Genomic DNA, 19,190 nt, shown 5'->3' on the forward strand with positions numbered 1-19,190 from the left:
ACATTATAAGTCTTATTCTTTTTTACTAAACATTTTCTACATCATAAGAATAGGTTGGGTATATTGACAATATTGAACCTGTCAGACGCAACTTTGTTTGATCTCCTTGAATCTAGCTCTTGGGATCTCCAGTCTGCTAGGTAGAGTTACCGTCATGCTGACTTATCCTAGGCCGTAAACTCATTTCCTTGGATGTTCTCTCAACTCTTTCTCTAGATAGGCCTTTTGTAAGTGGATCCGACACATTATCATTTGCCTTCACATAGTCAATAGTGATAATTCCACTAGAGAGAAATTCTCTAATGGTATTATGTCTCCATCTTAAGTGACGAGATTTACCATTATACATCATGCTCCCTACCCTACCTATTGCCGCTTGACTATCACACATACTAGTGCCATTGGTTTGGTCCAATAAGGAATATCCTCCAAGAAATTTTGGAGCAATTCTGCTTCTTCACCAGCTTTATCCAATACAATAAATTCAAATTCCATTTTGGAGCGAAGAATATATGTCTGTTTGGACGATTTCCAAGAGACTGCTTCTCCACCTATAGTAAATACATATCCACTCGTGGATTTTACTTTATTTGATTCGGTGATCCAATTTCCATCACTATGTCCTTCAATTACCACGGGATATTTATTATAATGCAAAGCATAGTCTTGAGTGTATTTAAGATACCTCAAAACTCTTTTCACTTTCATCCAATGAGTTTATTGGGATTACCTGTGTACCGAATCAACTTACTAATAGCACATACTATGTCTGGCCGTGTACAATCCATGATATGCATCAAACATCCCAACACTCTTATGTAGTACAACTGTGAGTCACTTTCACCTTCATTCTTTTGAAGTGCAAAGCTCACATCCAATGGAGTCTTGGCAATACCAAATTCCAAATACTTGAACTTGTCAAGTACTTTTTGAATGTAATGAGACTGTGATAATGCCAACCCTTATAGAGTTCTGTGAATTCTTATTCCTAAGATCACATCCGCTACTCCAAGGTCTTTCATATCAAACTTGCTCTCAAGCAGACATATCATCCACATACAAACAAACAAACAATGACATTGTAATTTGGAGTGTCTTTAATATAAACACATTTATCACATTTATTTATCTTAAATCCATTTGCCAACATGGTTTGGTCAAAATTTGCATGCCGCTGTTTAAGTGCTTGTTTTAGTCCATAAAGTGACTTAACAAGTTTACACATCTTATTTTCTTTTTCTGAAACTACAAAACCCTTAGTCTATTTCATGTAAATTTCTTCCTCCAAGTTTCCATTTAGGACTGTTGTTTTCATAGCCATTTGATTGATTTCAAGACCATATTCCATAGCTAAGGCAATTAACATCCGAATTGACGTTTTCCTTGTTACAGGCGAGTATGTATCAAAGTAATCAAGGTATTTCTTCTATTTATAGCCTTTAACTACAAGTCTTGCCTTGTATTTTTCAATAGTACCATCTGCTTTTATTATTTTTTTGATGATCCATTTAGAACCTAAAGGTTTATTTCTTGAAGGAAGATCAATCAACTCCCACGTATGGTTGCTTAAGATTGAATCAATCTTACTTTTGACTGTCTCTTTCCAAAAGGATGAGTCTGAAGACGACATCGCTTCTTTACATATTTGAGGCTGACAAAATCTGACTCAAACGAAGTTGATGTTCATTGACGTGTACTACATCTTGGATTCTCATCATTATGTATATTCTCACTTGGTTCATCTCGAGGTTGTCTAGACCCTCCACTAGACTGTTCATGCTTAGTTTTATATGATAAATGTGTTCAAATATTCAACATTATTTGATTTAATTACAACATTTTCAGTGATATCTGAATGTTCGAATTTATGAACCAAAAATCGACATGTGTTACTACTTTTAGCATATCCTATGAATGCGCAGTCCACTGTCTTAGGTCCTATTTTCACCCTTTTAGGGATAGGAACTTGGACTTTTGCCAGACACTCGGACACTTTAAAATATTTCAAGTTCGGTTTCCTTTATTTCTATTTCTCATATGGAATTGATAGTTTCTTACCGTGAGTCACTCTATTAAGTATTCGGTTAGCTATAAGGATAGCTTCCCCCACAAGTTTTGCGGTAAACCTGAACTTATAAGTAAGGCATTCATTATTTTCTTTAAGGTTCGGTTTTCCTTTCTGCAATTCCATTAGATTGAGGTGAGTGTGGGGTTGTAGTTTGATAGAAAAATGGGAGATTCATATTTTCCACCCCTATCACTTCTTATTGTTTTGATCTTTTTCTCTAATTGATTTTCAACTTTAGTTTTATATTGCCTAAACATATCTATTGCTTCATCCTTACTGTTTAGAAGATAGACATAATGGTATCTAGTGCAATTGTCAATAAAAGTTATAAAATACTTTTTTCCCATAACAAAATGGTATTGACTTTATATCACAAATGTCAGTGTGGATTAAGTCTAAGGGATTGGAATTCCTTTCGACGGACTTATACGAATGCTTAGCATACTTTGATTCCATGCACGTTTGACATCTTGATTTATTGCACTCAAAGTTTAACAAAACTTCTAAGTTAATCAGTTTTCGTAACATTTTGTAATTGACATGTCTTCATCGTTCATGCCACAAATCATTAGACTCAAGCAAGTAAGAAGAAACTTAACTTTTATTGATTTCAACATTCATTTTGAATAGGCCCTCAGTAAGTTAGCCTTTTCTTAAGTACACTTATCCTTTACTAAGTACAATTTTTTCGAAAATAAATACACATTTGAATCCCCTTTTATGAAGAAGTTATATAGAAATCAAGTTCTTATGTAACTCCGGTACATCAGGACATTGTTCAAAGTCAACACTTTGAATGATGTCATTTTTAGGCAGACCTTTTCTGTTCCTTCAACTTTTGCAGTTCTGGAGTTTTCCATATAGATCTTTTCTTTGCCTTGAGCAAGAGCAGATGCAGCAAACAACTCCTTATTTGTACTAACGTGGCGGGTGGAATAGGAATTCATCCGTCATTCTCAAGGATTTTCCACCAAGTTGCATTCAAACAACATGGCACACAGATCGTCCATTTCTTTCTTGGATTCATCCATATTTGCTTGGTCCTTCTTTTTGCCTTTCTTTGGGGCACAATAATCTGTTGACTTGTGGCCACTCTTTCAGCAATTAAAGCATTTCCCTTTGAATTTCTTCTTAAGTTGATTATTTTTGTTCCACTTATTCCAAAATTAACTTTCAACCTCTTTTCTGTGGCTTTGATGTCTTCTTCAATGCGCATCCTCACTATGAGATCTTTGACTGTTATCTCTTTTCGTTTATGTTTCAATTAGTTCTTGAAGTCCTTCCACATTGGTTGAGCTTCTCTATTATTGTTGCGACTTGAAATGCCTCGTTCACAACCAAACCTACAATAAAGTTTATGTGTCATTAAGAATATCTTTAACATGTTCAACTAAGGTATTTACAAAACTCATACCTTCCACAAGGAGATCATGGATGATAACTTGCAGTTTCTGTACTTGAGATACAACTGACTTGCTGTCAATCATTTTATACTCTAGGAATCCTACAATAAAGAATTTCTTGGTTCCAGCATCCTCATTCTTGTATTTTCTTTCTATTGTACCTCATAACTCTTTTGACGTCTTCATTCCACTATACACGTTGTATAGGTCATCTTGGAGGCCACTTAGAATATAACTCCTGCATAGAAGATCAAAATATTTTCACGCCTCCATAACAACAAATTTATCCTGGTCCGAAGTTCCCTCGGGAAAATTTGGAGCTTCTTCAGATGTAAATCTTTGAAGACATAAGGTTGTAAGGTAGAAGAACATCTTCTATTTCCACCTTTTAAAATCAACACCCAAGAATTTTTTGGATTTCTCCGCTGATGCCATTGCCTGCGGAGCTCTCGTATGACTCATAGTGGCAATATTAGTTGTTGCCACACTCTTCCTAGCATCATTCACATGACTTTCAATAGTCATTTTTCTTTCACAAAAAGATAGTCAACTTTAGTATATCAAAATACTACTTATAAAGTTGTAACAACTTTAAACACCCCTTGTTTCTAGTGTAATGATGAAGTCCTTATGACTTCCAATCGTTAATCGAATGACTTTTAACTTGTGATGAAGATTTTATTTCTTCAAATCACTTGTTAAGTTCATAAAGAGTAGAAAGCTTAAATCTTTAATATCCAGAAACCAAACAATACAGCTTACGAAATTTATTTTCTTAAGATTGTTATTTCGGGTACACAAAATCTTTATGTTAGTTCACTAAACTTCCACACAAATTCAAGATGTATCAAGAACACTTATGAAGTTTTCTAACACCTTCAACCCAAGTTCAATATGAACTATCAAAGAAGTGTGTTATTTTATTTTAAAGAAAAGAGATGAAGCAGGATAAGGCAAGTCCTTCAAAATCACAAAGTATCCTTAAGGAAATAATTCGCTTCAAGTACTCAAGGTTGCGGAATTATTTTTTCAGGATAAAATAGCTTCACAACCAGAAAGCAGTGGTACCTCAAATGTTTTGGCTCTCTTCAAACTCACTCAACGAAAGATGATCACACGAAGTTTTTAGAAGACAAGAAATATTTTTTCTTATGCAGAAATTTTTGTTCTAAACCTGTGGAAAAATACAGATTTATATAGTCATAAAATGCCCCTTCTAAAAAGAAGCAATTGTTCATTTGGAAAGGTGTATCCTATGTCTATCCATTCAAATCATTGCGTCTTTTTCTAAATAGTCACAACCATCTGAACAGTCATCACTTTTCCCGAATCATTATGTCATTTCCTCGAAGGGTTGCATCCCTTCAAGGAAGCATTTCACATTTATGCACTGCATGCTTACACGTTAATGGAGGAACAAAAAATTATTGCATTTTTCCTTGGATTTTTGGACTGAATTTTCCATGTTTCAAAAAAATTTTATCGAAAAAACTAATCTCACCGATCAATCATTTGTCAAATCTAAATCCAAATATAAATCTAAGGTCGAGCCGAGCGAGTGATGACAACGTGATGCACCTCTTGGTTCTTGCCACACTTACTATGTGGAGTTTGTTTTTCTTAATATAAACACATGAAAGTTTCATTCTCCCGAATTAGTAGACTTTCCTTTCTTTTGAGTACACTTTTCTTTTCAAGTGTTATCTCATATTTTCCTCCACTTAATTCCCTCCATTTTCCATTCACACTTTTAACTTGAACCCAACACTTTTAATATTATGTTTAGTTTTTTTTTTAAATAAATGGTAGTCCTTATTTTGTCAAGTGTGTCTTGTAAGATAGGGAGTCTTGTAAGATACTATATGAAGTGTGTCTTGTAAGACTTATGTAGCTATAAGTGTAGTCTTTTGTAAGATGTTGGTATAATGTATGAATGATGAAATTAACTGTTGTCCTTTTTCTTTTCCTTCTCCTTAGTTCCAAATTCTAACAGTGGTATCAAGAGCCATTCTTCTTAAGGGATATATGAAGGCTTAAAGATAGCTTTTTTCTTCAGTTCTTCTAAGCCGAAAGAGCTGAACAACAATAACATGGCATCCAACAACTTCTTGGGTGCAGACCCTTCTATGTTTACAGGAGAAAATTGCCATATATTGGTGATCAATATGAAGGCTTATCTCAAAGGTCTCTGTCTATAGGAATCAATTGAAAGTGAAAAATGATCCCTCTCCACTTGAACTAAATTCAATTGTTACACAAATAAATAATCCTGAAGATGCAAAGTCCAAGAAACCAAAGGCTTTCACTTTCTTTATGCAGCACTTTCAAATATGATTTTCACAAGAATAAGCTTGTGAAACACCTAAAGAAGCATGGGAGAAGCTAAAAGCAGATTTCGATGGAAGTGATAAAGTGAAAATTGTCAAACTCTTAACTCTTAAACAGAGAATTTGAGATGTTAAGGATGAAAGAAGTAGATACTATGAAAGAGTACTCTGCCAAACTTCTGAAAATTATAAATAAGATAAGATTATTTGGTGAAACTTTTCTAGATTCAAAAGTGGTGGAGAAGATGATGATAAGCTTGCCATCAAGGTTTGAGTCCAAGATTTCAGCAATAGACTAATCTTGTGATTTGAAGACTTTACCTGTCGCAGAGTTGATTAGCAAGTTGCAAGCCCAAGAACAAAGAAAAAGTATAATAGATGAAGAAGTATCAAAAACGGCATTTCAAGAAAAGCACAAAGGCAAGAAACCTGTAAAGGATAATAGAAGTATGGAAGGAGATAAAGCAGCAAAGAGATGGATGGAATCTTCACAGAAAGAAAAGTTTCCACCTTGCGTCCACTGTAAAAGAACCAATCATCAAGAAAAGGATTTTTGGTTCAAAGAAAAGCCATCAATTCAATGCAGATTTTGTAAAAAAATTAGTCATATTGGGAAAATTATAGGGCCAAGCAGAATCAACCACAACAACACCATGTTCAGCAAGCAAATTTTACTGAAGACTCAGAAAAGGAAGAAAGCTTGTTTATGGCTACTCATGAAGAAAACACAACCAATCAATCTAAATGGTTCCTAGACAATGGGTGTATAATTCATATTTCATATAATGAGCTCATGTTTCATACACTTGACAAGTCACTCAAAGCTAAAGTCAGGATGGGAAATGGTACGACAGTAGAAGCACATGGAAAGGGTTCAGTTGTCTTTCAAACTAAACAAGGTACAAATCTTATACATGATGCGTTGTATGTTTCTTCTTTAGCATGTAACCTATTGATTGTTGTCCAAATGATGTCTAAAGGTTACTCCTTATTTTTTAAGGGAAAGCATTGTTTGATTTTTAATTTTGATGATACTTTGATTGATAAAGTAGAAATGGTGGATACGATCTTTCCAGTAGATGGAAATTTTGATAGTGCCAATTTTGCAATATTGGACGATTCATGGTTATGGCACAAAAGATATGGGCATTTCAACTATGCTACTTTAAATCTATGTATGAGAAGGGCTTGACTAAGGATTTACTAAAGATCTCACTATCTAAAGAAGTTTGTGGGTCATGTCAGATAGGTAAGGTTCACAGGACAGTATTTCCTAAAAGTGTTACCTGGAGGGCAACTGAAAAACTTGAACTTGTTCATACTGATGTATGCGGACCTATGAAGACATAATCCTTGGGTGAAAATAAATGTTTTTTGTTGTTTATTGAGACTTAACAAGGATGACTTGGGTGTATTTTTTGAGTAACATGTCTCAAGTATTTTCAGTTTTCAAGAAGTTTAAAGCTTTTTTTGGAAGGAAGAGTGGTTGTAAGTTGAATGCTTTGAGGTCAGACAATGGAGGTGAATGCGCTTCAAATGAGTTCAATTAGTATTTTGAAGATACAAGAATTGATCACAAGTTGACAGTAAGTTGTTCAACAAGACAAAATGGAGCTTCACAGAGGAAGAACAGGATGGTAGTTGATATGGCTAGATGTTTTTTTCTTGAAAAGAAACTACCACAAAGTTTTTGGGCAGAAGTTGTTTCTACTTCAGTTTATTTGTTGAATAGGCTGCCAACTAAAGTTGTGGGTGATAAAACTCCTATTGAGGCATGGAGTGGAAAAATACCATCAGCCAAGCACCTAAAAATCTTTGGTTCAATATGTTATTCTTATGTTCCTTTATTCAGAAGAAGCAAGCTTGAACCGAAAGGAGAATTAGGGGTCTTTATTGGTTATTCATCGCAAGCCAAGGGTTATGGAGTTTTCAACTTGCAAACAAACAATACTTCCATCAAAAGAGATGTAGTAGTGGATTAGCATGCTTATTGGAATTAGGATAAGGAGCAAGTTGAGAAAGAAAATATAGGTTATCTGAACTTGCATCTGTTGCCTGAAACATAATCATTTAGCTCTAAAAATTTGTAAGAAGCTAAAGAATCAAATAGTGAATCCTCACTTGATTCGACAATTTTAAAAACAAGGTCCCTTCTTGAGATATATGAAAGATGCAATGTTGCTATCTAGGAACCCAATACCTATCAAGAAGTATCAAAACATGAAGTTTGGATTCAATCTATAAAGGATGAGATTGGCATAATAGAAAAGAATGATACTTGGAAGCTGGTTGATAAACCCAAAGACAGAAATATAATAGGGGTAAAATAGGTTTATATAACCAAACTTAATCCAGATGGTTCAATTAATAAATACAAAGCAAGGTTTGTTATGAAAGGATATGCGCAAGTTACAGGTATGGATTATGGAGACACATTTCCGACTATTGCAAAACATGATACGATACGAATTCTATTTGCTTTGGCAGCTCAATCAAATTGGAAGTTGTATCATCTGGATGTGAAGTTGGAATTCTTAAATGGACTATTGCAGGAACAAATTTATGTTGACCAACCAGAAGGCTTTCAAGTATAGGAATGGAGGATAAAGTTTATAGACTACATAAGGCATTGTATGGATTAAAACAGACTCCCCGAGCCTAGTACAGTAAGATTGATGATCATCTTACTCATTGTGGCTTCAACAGAAGTGAAAATGAAGCCACATTATATGTGAAGAATTATAAAGGTGGAGATGTGCTTGTGGTATTACTTTATGTTGATGATCTTCTGGTAACCGAAAGCAATGAAGCTATGGTGAATCAGTTCAAGCAAGAAATAGAGACCAAGTTTGAGATGTCAGATTTAGGTGAAATGAATTACTTTCTGGGAATGGAGAATCATCAAGCTACTAATGGAATCTTCATTTCTCAGACAAAATATGTGTAGGATATTCTTAAAAGGTTCAAGATGGATAGGTGTAAGTTTGTATCGACTCCACTAGTTCACAATGAAAAGATCTCAAAGTCTGAAGGAGGTGATAGGGTAGATCCAATAGTTTATAGAATTTTAATTGGTAGTTTGCTATATTTGACAGCAACAAGACCTGATCTCATGTTCGCGGCAAGTATTTTGTCGAGGTTTATGCATTCTCCAATTTAAGTTCATCTTCATATTGCTAACAGAACATTGAGGTATATCAAGGGAACTGTTGATTATGGTATTTGGTTTAAAATGGAAAAACAAACGCAATTCATGGGTTATTTAGACAGTGGTTGGGCAAGAAGTGTTAATGATATGAAAAGCACTTCTGGATATGCTTTTACACTTGGTTCAGGGATGTTCTCATGAAACTCAAAGAAGAAAGAGGTGGTAGCTCAATCATATACAGAAGAAGAATACATTGTTTCTGCTGGTGCAACTAATCAGGCTCTATGGTTATGAAAAATTCTACGTGATCTAGAGCAAAATCAAATTGATGCTACAGTCATTAAGGTTGACAACAAGTCAGCAATTTCTATGGCCAAAAATCCAGTGCAACATGGTTGTAGTAGGCATATAAATGTGAAGTTAAACGCTATCAGGAAAGCAGAGAAGGATGGCGAAGTTAATCTTGTTCATTGCAGCTCTGATCAGCACATTGCAGACATTTTGACCAAGGCTCTTCCTAAGAAAAAATTTGAAGTTCTAAGGGCTAAGCTGGGAGTATCCAAGAAAAATCTCAAGGAGGAGCATTAGAATATGAGATTTTCTAGATAGTCTTTTGTTTAATAGTTTCTTTTAATATTACGTTTAGTTTTTTTAAAAAAAATAAATGGTAGTCCTTATTTTGTGAAGCATGTCTTGTAAGATAGTGTGTCTTGTAAGATATTATGTGAAGTGTGTCTTGTAAGACTTATGTAGCTATAAGTGTAGTCTTTTGTAAGATGTGGTATGTTGTTGTATGAATGAAGAAAGCAACTGCTACCCCTTATCTTTTCCTTCTCCTTAGTTCCAAATTCTAACATCAAGATTTCTTATTATGATAAATCAAAGAGGCCGGGCCAACTTCCTGAACACTTTCTTTACATCTATGTTGCGACTCGCAATCTATACGACTGTCCCTAAGGAACTCTTTGTTACTATTTATCTTCGCCGGAAGCAAAGGGAAAAACTCCTAAACTAGGAAACAAACAAAGGGTACTTGTTTTTTATTTTTGAGTTTTCCATTTGATCTCGCCTTCATATACAATTTCCCTCACAACTTAAGAACCAAGAATGACTATCTTAAATACATATACACCAATTCTCATACTTTTATTCAGTGAGATAGGGACACTGAACTGACTATAATACCACGTTGTTTAAAATAATAGTGAAAAAACAAAATATTCACGACAAATAAAAAAACAAGAGAGTATTAACACATCCAGATTTTTAAGTGTGAAAATATAATACTCGAACTATATCATACATTATCACTATACTGAGAAATTTAACATTGGATGATATAAGATTACTATAAGCTTAGATAACAATTTTTATTTTACACACCTCACTATAATAATAGGAACTTTATAAAGTTGATGTAATTAAGGTTGATAAGGAGTGGCAATCAAATAAAGGTCAGTTTTTTTAGTGGCAGTGCCTCCAGCAGCTTCAGTCAAGTCCAAATCTGTTGGCTCCATTCCAGTAGGGAGTTTCCAATCGAAGTGATAAAGCAATTGAGCCAACGGCAAATAAACATTAGCTAAACCAAATGACATCCCAGGACACATCCTCCTCCCACTACCAAAGGGAAGATATTCAAAATTCTTACCAACAAAGTCCACAAAGCATTGTTCAAATCTCTCTGGCTTAAATCTTTCTGCTTCATCCCAATATTTTGGATCTCTGCCCAGTGCCCAAACATTAACCATGACATTGGTCTTTACAGGAATAGTGTAGCCGTTTATTTTTGTCTCCTCCCTACACTCTCTTCCAAGCAAAAGTGGAACTGGTGGATGAAGTCGTAGAGTTTCTTTAACAACTAACTTTAAGTATTTTAGCTCCTCTACATCGAATGTTACATTGTCTCTAAAGGCTTCTCGCACTTCTGCTTGTGCTTTGGCGAGTATATTTGGATTTTTCATCATTTCAGCCATAGCCCATGTAATTGTTATTGATGTAGTATCTGTTCCAGCACCAAACATGTCCTGCAATTTATGGACAAGCTACTAAATTAAACACCACGCATGTTATTTCCTCATCTAAATTTTTTGAGTGACTTCTTGCAAAGTTCTCTATTACCAATAAAAATTAAAATTAGTATTCCTAACAAGAAATTGTTTGTAATTAATTTTTTCAGCTATATATGGCAATGAATATGAAAAACTTATATGGTTAAAAATAAAGAACAAGAGTAATATTCAATACTTACAACAATAATAGCTTTGATATTATCGTTGGTGATGGGAAATTGAAGACTTCCATCCTTCATAAGCCTTAGTAAGACATCAACTAGGTCTTCACCTCCTAATGCATCGTCACTGTTGTTAATTGCAAGATTCTTCTTATGCTCGTTAATAACATCCTCAACAATTGCATCTACCTTATGATGCATATCTAGAATTTTTTGCTTCGCCCCACTGAGAGAATGAAGAAATTTGTATGAAGGGAAGATGTCCGCCACATCAAAGCCTTGTGCTAATCTTATCACTTCTCTAATTAGTTTTATAAATACGGCTTGCTCCTTTAGTACGTTCCCAAACGCCGATCTACATGTCATGGTACTTGCGAACCAAATGATCTTTTCTGAAAAGTTAATTAGCTCACCAGAAGATGAATAATATCGGATAGAGTCAATGAGACGAACAACTTCGTCATGTCTGATCGAGCTGAATGACCGGACATTCTTTGCACTCAACAATTCCATGATACAAATTTTGCGCATTTGTCTCCAATATTCACCTGTTAAGGTAGAAATTGCCAGATGTCATGCAAAACCTAACAAAACAAATCTTGGATAACAATAAATAAGACAATGAAAAAATATATATCATCTTTTAGGAAAGTAAAACCAAATTATGAAGAATGTTGTCATTCAAGAAAAAGTAAAATCCATGAAAAATTTTGGCCAATTGCCAAACACACACCATAGGGGCTATAGGCAATGTCTCGACTGCCATAACAAATAATATCAATGCCCATGAACTTAGGTCTAGATGCAAACGCGAGGTCATGAGTTTTCAGTACTTGTTTAGCCACCTCAGCGGAAGTAACAATAATTGCAGAAACTTCACCAAGCTGAACGTGCATGAGCGGTCCATATTTTTTGGCTAACTCTCTAAAGACGCGGTGTGGAATTCCACCAACCATGAGATGCATGCTTCCAATAATAGGAAGTTTCCATGGACCTGGAGGCAATTTTTTGGTTTGGCTATTGGTCTTCCATTTCCTTAGCAAAAAGAGGAAATATAGAAAAAGGAAGATGGAAACCAAGCTGAAGAATTGCATTTTGGGAGAGTTCGTAATGTGTTTGGTGATACTTCAAAGTTCTGTTGCATTGCTCTTTATAATAGAAATAAATATGATATTTTTCAGCTAACTTGGGATATAATGGGTCAAAAGATGAAGACTAATGAGGCGGTACAACTTGACAATTGAATCTTTCTTGTGGCCTTAAATATGTCAGATGGGAAGTTGAAATTAAAGTCGTTAAATAAATGAATCATCCCATCTGAAAGAAAATCAAAAGGAAAGTAGAGCAAATAAATTGAAACGAATCACGAGTATGATATTTTTCAGCTAACTTGGAATTTGATGGGTCAAAATATGCAGACTAATTAATTAGACGGCTTGATCGACTTGACAATTGTTTGTTTTCTTCCTATTTGAGACTATCGTCATCTTAGTTTGTTCATGACAGACTTGACTTTGTACAATTCTGACTGATGTGGAGTTAACATGGGAGATTGTTGTGAAGTTTAGTCACATCCCCTTAATTTTTTGTCATTTAAGTAATAAATAAGTGGATGAAAATACATTTGACATCAGAACAAACTACAAGAAAACAAGAAATTAGCTATGGACAAAATTTTCTAGATAAAGTAAAAATCCAATACTAATCTCATTTACCGACGAATTATTAAAAAAAACTAATTAGCTATGGGCTATATTTAGCAGCGAATTAGCTAGGGTTCTTGGCTAAGGTCTCGTGTGCTTAAGAGTAAGCCTCTTTAATCTGAATGATAAAAATATTCTGTAGATCTGAACATTGATTTCTTAAGACGGTTTGTTTTTCAATATCTTAATGTGTATAATTTATTTATATTTGTAAACATAATAAATACATAATTTTCGGACTCCACTTTGTGGGAATATAATGAGTATGTTATTGTTGTTGTAAGAAATACACGACTTAGTTATGTATATATAAAAAAAATCTGACAAGGGGGTGTTGGTCGACACTCCTTAGTTACACGTGGCTCCGCCACTGTTGATGGTAGATATTTCTGTAGGACAACCTGCAGGTTAGTGTGGACATATGATTTCCTTGTTGAATGTATCTTGGATGCTTCAAATGAGGATGACCACCTTTGGATAAGATGAAATGCTATTCTCGTCAAGATACATGACGTAATGAGCCTAGTGATGTCAGGAGGGACCAACTCTTGGTACATCTTTAATTTATTTGTTAGGTGATGGATGAGTTTGTTGTTGTTGTTGTTGTTGGAGGTGATGGATGAGTTACACGACATATTCAAAGGGATCTCGATATCATGATGTATATTATTTGCAATGACATATCGTATTAATTGATGAATATATGGTGGAATATCATTAACGATAGACTAGATGTTTGGAGAAAAACTCTAACGTCCAAAGGTTTCGAGTTAAGTATATGGCTTAAATGTTTTTTTGTCCAACTAACTTGATTTTCTATCCCTCCTTATCATGTTATTGGTTATTTTGTTGAAGTGATTAAATTTGAGTTTTGAATAGGAAATATCTCAGTAGTGATCAATTAAATCTTGATGTTGCTAGTTATACTGTTGGGGAAATAGGAATGAATCATCAGAAATTATTAAATGCAAAACGAAAGGGGTTCATTTTGTCAAATGATAGTTCGGTCATTCGCACAAAAATATTCCAGGTGATGTACAATTTTTGCATCTCAAGTTTGTGGTGTTAAATTGTTTGTACTTCGGCACTTTAAATAACACAAAATTATCCAAAAGTATTGGTGACATCAAAGAAATAAAATTAAAAACAAAAAAATTACAAGGCAGAAGTTTATATTTTCGTATTATAAATATAACACAAGTTATATCTTACAAGGCATAAACAAGTTATATTTGTTAATTCCTACAAAAGTTATGTTAATTCCTACAAAATTTATGTTGAATAAGGGAAAAGGCTCTTCAAACTTATGTCGAGCGATTAGATAATACACAGCTTATATTGGATAACTTAATGCCTCTTGGGCATAACTTTATTGACACAGGAATACAGCTAAATGTTGACACAAAACAAATTATTTTTTTCTTTATGATATGTGAAACTTATGTTTTAAAGCGTATTTAGAGTGTATTTGGATGTTGAATCAAGAGCTGGATTGCAGGAATTCAAAGAACAAATTATTATTTTTTTGTACAGGTAGGTAACTGGTAAAATTGTTGTCATGTGACCAGGAAATCACCTTTTCAAACCCTGGAAACAATCTCTTGCAGAAATATAAGGTAAGATTACATACACAGATCTTTGTGGTAGGACCGTTCTCCGGACCCTGCACATAACAGAGCTTTAGTGCACCGGACTGTTTTTTTTAGACGCACAAATCTAAAATTCCAGCCCGTTAAATGTTTTAATCATATATGACCGAGGTGCAAGCATACATGCATGAAAAATATAATTTTGACAAAATAGGATTCAGACATATATACATGACTGAAACTTTAATTAATCTTGACATCCACCTCGATTGAAAATGTCTGAACTTTTGTCTGGCAAGTCATACTAAACATAGGGCATTTTCGCCATTGGCACTCATAAGGTCATACTTTAAGATATGAATGTATGAAGTTATAAGCTTCAGAGTCGACTGTCTTGACCTTTTGTTCGAAAAACTTGCAAAAAGATTTTCGTTTTTTAATCTAAAAGTTACACAAACCCACAACTTAAGTTTCACTTATTACAAAAAAATCTCATCTCTCCAAACATATTACAAAAATCTCATTTTTCTCTAAAATACATATACATAGCTTTCTATGTATATGTCGGCCTTGTTATGTATATGAATTGGCTTTATTATGTATATGTTGGCCTTGTTATGTATATGTTGGCCTTTTCATACTTGTTATGTATATGAATCGACCTTGCTATGTATATGGCGGTCTTATCATATATAAAGATTTCTATGTATATGTCGGCCTTACTATGTATATGAATCGGGAGAGAGAGTAAAGTAATTAGGGAAGTGGGAGAGAGTGTAAATAATTCAAATAAGATTGGGATTTATGTTATTTTTACTTTTCGAATAAAACTCGGGCTCCAGCCAATTTTATAAAATAAAAAGAGTAACTTACATAAATCCCTGATAGTTTAAGCAATATTACATAAAATCCCGTTTATTTTGCGAATTACATCTTATCCCGTAATTTTGAAATGGTGATACATATGTTAAGCAGTGATACATATGTAAAATTGATACATATGTAACAGATCAAGTATTTATTTTAAGAAGCAACAGATTTTCTCTGATTTTAACTACGTAAATCTCGCCTAAACTGTTACAAGCATTAAAAATGCAATTCCATTTGTAAACAGTTCAACATTGAAGCAAACCTCATTAGAAGCTCAAAGTTTTTAAATTTTGGAACAAAAAAATTGATATTCAATATTTTTTTTCTGAATTTCTTCAATGGATCTCGTCACTATGTTGTTGCGTCATTCTGGGGAATGGGTTTCTGAAACAAGGTACGATAACTATCGGGTCAACGGTATTGTAATTCATTAAAAAATATTGTACCTTGATTTAATGGAAGTCATATCAACTCAATTGAAAATTGATGTATCTGTGAAAAGAATTCATGTCAAATACATTGTTCAAGGCAATTCATCAGCATTGAAGATTCATAATGATATGGCTGTGAAATTTTTTCTTCAGATTTTGAAAGCTGAATCTGTATTTGGGAAATATACACTGTGTATTACAACAAGTGATATTGTAATTGACAGTGATAATATTGATGTAGATGATATGACGATTGAGTGTTATGATTTTGTTGAGCCATCTGAACTTGCAGTTATTGTAGCTGGTAACATTGAATCTTTGCCAATTGTTAATGTGGGTGGTAAAGAACTGATAAGTGATTGCTATAATAGTGTTGTAAAGGTGAACCAAAATTATAAAAACAAAGCTACGCTTGTCTCGGTAATGCGTAACTATGCAATCAAGCGCATGTTCAATTTCAGATCTGAGAGATTTGACAAGCAGAGGTTCATTTTTTATTTTTTAATGACAATTATTGATTTAATTCGCAATTTGATACATCTGAAAACTGTAGTGATACATTTGTATATTAGTTAATGTAACTGGTGTTGCAAATAACAAGTGATTCATATAAGTAATACAAATAACTAATTATTATTGTAAGTTGATATTTATATATATGGTGATTTATATTGGTGATTAATACAACTGGTTATTCATGTAATTGGATATATATATAAATGGTGATTCATATTGATGATTCATATAAACAGATTGGAAATACAGGTTATTCATATGACTGGTGATTCATATAACTGATTTTTAATGTTAGTGATTAATGTAACTGGTGATTCATATAATTGGTTTATTATGTTGGTGATTAATGTAACTGGTGTTTCAAATAACAAGTGATTCATATAACTGGTGATTCATATAAGTGTTGATTCATATAGTTGGTTATTCATATAACCTGTTTTTTATGTTGGTGATTAATGTAACTAGTATTGCAAAAAAACAAGTGATTCATATAAGTGATACAAATAACTAATTATTATTGTAAGTGGATATTTATATATATAGTGATTCAAATTGGTGATTACTGGTTATGCATGTAATTGGATATTCATATAAATGGTTATTCATATTGGTGATTCATATAAACAGATTGGAAAAACAGGGTTTTCATATGACTGGTGATTCATATAACTGGTGATTCATATAATAAAAAAGAGTAACACATTAAGTTCATATTTGTGATACAAATTAACTGTTTATTCATTGGTTAATTGGCTTTTTTTTTTTATTGAAGTAGTGATTCATATGGTATATGGTGATTCATATATAAACAAATTAACGTAACTTCATATCAGTGATATATTTTTTGACGTATATTTCAGTTATACCTTGCTGTGAAAATCACCAGAATATAGTTGGGTATTCAAGGCGTCCTTTAAGCATGGTGCTAATACATTTATAGTACGTACCTTCAACGATGAACTCACCTGTTCAATAATGGACAGAGTGTTTGAGCAGCAGCATGCAACCATTGCCTTTGTATCTGGAATAACAGCTTCAAAGTTGGTGAACTACAAAAGAATAATCACCCCAAGCGAAATTATTGAAGATATAAAAAGAGAACTTGGTTTGGACATAGATTACATGAAGGCGCGGCGTGCTAAAGAACGTGCTTTAAAGATATTGAGAGAGCGACCAGCTGACGGATATAAGAAAATGCCTACCTACATATATGTAGAGACCTAATTTTGTCCCTCCTGAAGACCCAAGTTATTCATTTTTACACCTATCTTATTGTGTGCCCTCACACGTGTGATTATATCCCATAAAAATACAAAAAATAGAACCCTTAACAAAATTCCTAACAAATCTTATCCTAAGCAACTCACCCTACCCCACCTACCCTATACCCTACCCCCACTACCCCATCCACGTGACCCCCTCACATTTCTTCTTCATAAAGGAAAAGAACAAGATATACACAACAAACAAAAGAAGAGGGGCTCTCCACGGTTTCATTCTTTACACAGAGTACCATACTCTCAATTCTCACACAAAGAACCCATAGAGACTTCATTCTTTTCTCTTCTTATCTTCTCCCTCACAACACGCACAAACCCCCACACACTCAATCTCACACACGTAGAAACAGAGAGGAGAGACAGATTTAGAAAAAAAGAGATCTGGGTTTCTTTCTATTTCACCATCATTCACGCACGCAGTGACACCAGTAAGACGGATAAATTAAGAGACGAGGGATATAGAGAACAAGAGATTCAAGAGAGGGAGAGATCATGAGATCGGAGAGAGAAGGAGAAGGGCGGTGGTAAGCTGAAATTGATCAAATAGAGAAAGAGGAGAAGAGAGAGAGAAGAATCGAAGAGAGAGGTATTTCTCCGATGATTTTAGCCACTGTTTTGTCATAACCCACTGGGAAATGACACAACCAGCAGCAAATCCAATTCAAACTCGCACCAAACAACACCACTATTCTGCTTTTCTTTCAGGTTATCGAGGGTCTCCTTTTGAATTGGATTTCAAGAGATTTTTGTGTTTATTTGGTTCGAGTTTTGAGTTGATATGGGTTATTCAATCGAGGTTTCCAGGTCCAGTTCTATCACCCAATTGCATAATTTGCACAATAAAGCTCGATTTGAGGTCCAATTCTATCTCGTTCTCATTTTGATTTCATTATATACGCGTGATTGGTTTGTGTAAAGCATGATATAAATAATTGGGTGATATCAATTTATTTGTTTGGTTTTGTTGATAATGATTGTGGATTGTTAAAGTAGTGATTGTGAATTGTTGGAATTTTGAGAATTAATTTGGGGGTGAGAATTGAAAACTTGATATAATTAGTGAATTTTTGTTAATTTGATTCATCGGTTGATTGACTTGAAATGAACGTTAATTGAACTTGATAGTATCATGATACGTCGATTGGTGTAGGCAAACATAGGTTGGGTAGGCAAAGTTTAGAATTTGTGGCTTTGGTTGAATGTTGGAAATTCCATGGAATGTTTGAAATTTTATTGAATAGTTTGATTTTCTCGCACTAAAAATGTATTCATTTGGCTAGGGAATGCCTCGAGGGATTTGTATTAATTTATCTGGGGAATTCCCCGAAGTATCTTGTACTTGGAGGACGTTCGTGATAAAGGCCCGAGGCGTCGGGTAGTGCATAGTTTAGGATTAGTTTAGAATATAATATGTTCAGAGCTTTCACACCCCTTTTTCAACTCCAAAAAGATGATTTTAAGTTCGAAAGGGTTTTCGCCAACAAGGATACCGAGTTTGTTGTCACTAATCAGATAGGGAGTTTGAAAAATGAGAATTTAGGAGATAATGAATAGATTTAAAAATTAAGGCAGAAAATGATAGAAATACATCGAGATTGGGCTAATAGGTTGCCTCCTTCTCCAGT

The 19,190-nt window shown here is 34.0% G+C and overlaps 1 protein-coding gene across 1 annotated transcript; it reads right to left on the reverse strand.

Moving 5' to 3' along the window:
• Positions 1-10,243: 10,243 nt before the first annotated feature.
• LOC107851731 (cytochrome P450 71D7) lies at positions 10,244-12,506 on the reverse strand. Its single transcript, XM_016696814.2, has 3 exons — positions 11,910-12,506; positions 11,195-11,724; positions 10,244-10,970 (listed from the first exon to the last, which is right to left on the reverse strand). Exons 1-3 carry the CDS (start codon positions 12,268-12,270, stop codon positions 10,368-10,370), a joined length of 1,494 nt encoding a protein of 497 aa, XP_016552300.1. The 5' UTR covers positions 12,271-12,506; the 3' UTR covers positions 10,244-10,367.
• Between the last annotated feature and the right edge of the window lie 6,684 nt (positions 12,507-19,190).

Source organism: Capsicum annuum, chromosome 12, assembly GCF_002878395.1.
Source record: "Capsicum annuum cultivar UCD-10X-F1 chromosome 12, UCD10Xv1.1, whole genome shotgun sequence".
NCBI lineage: Eukaryota > Viridiplantae > Streptophyta > Magnoliopsida > Solanales > Solanaceae > Capsicum > Capsicum annuum.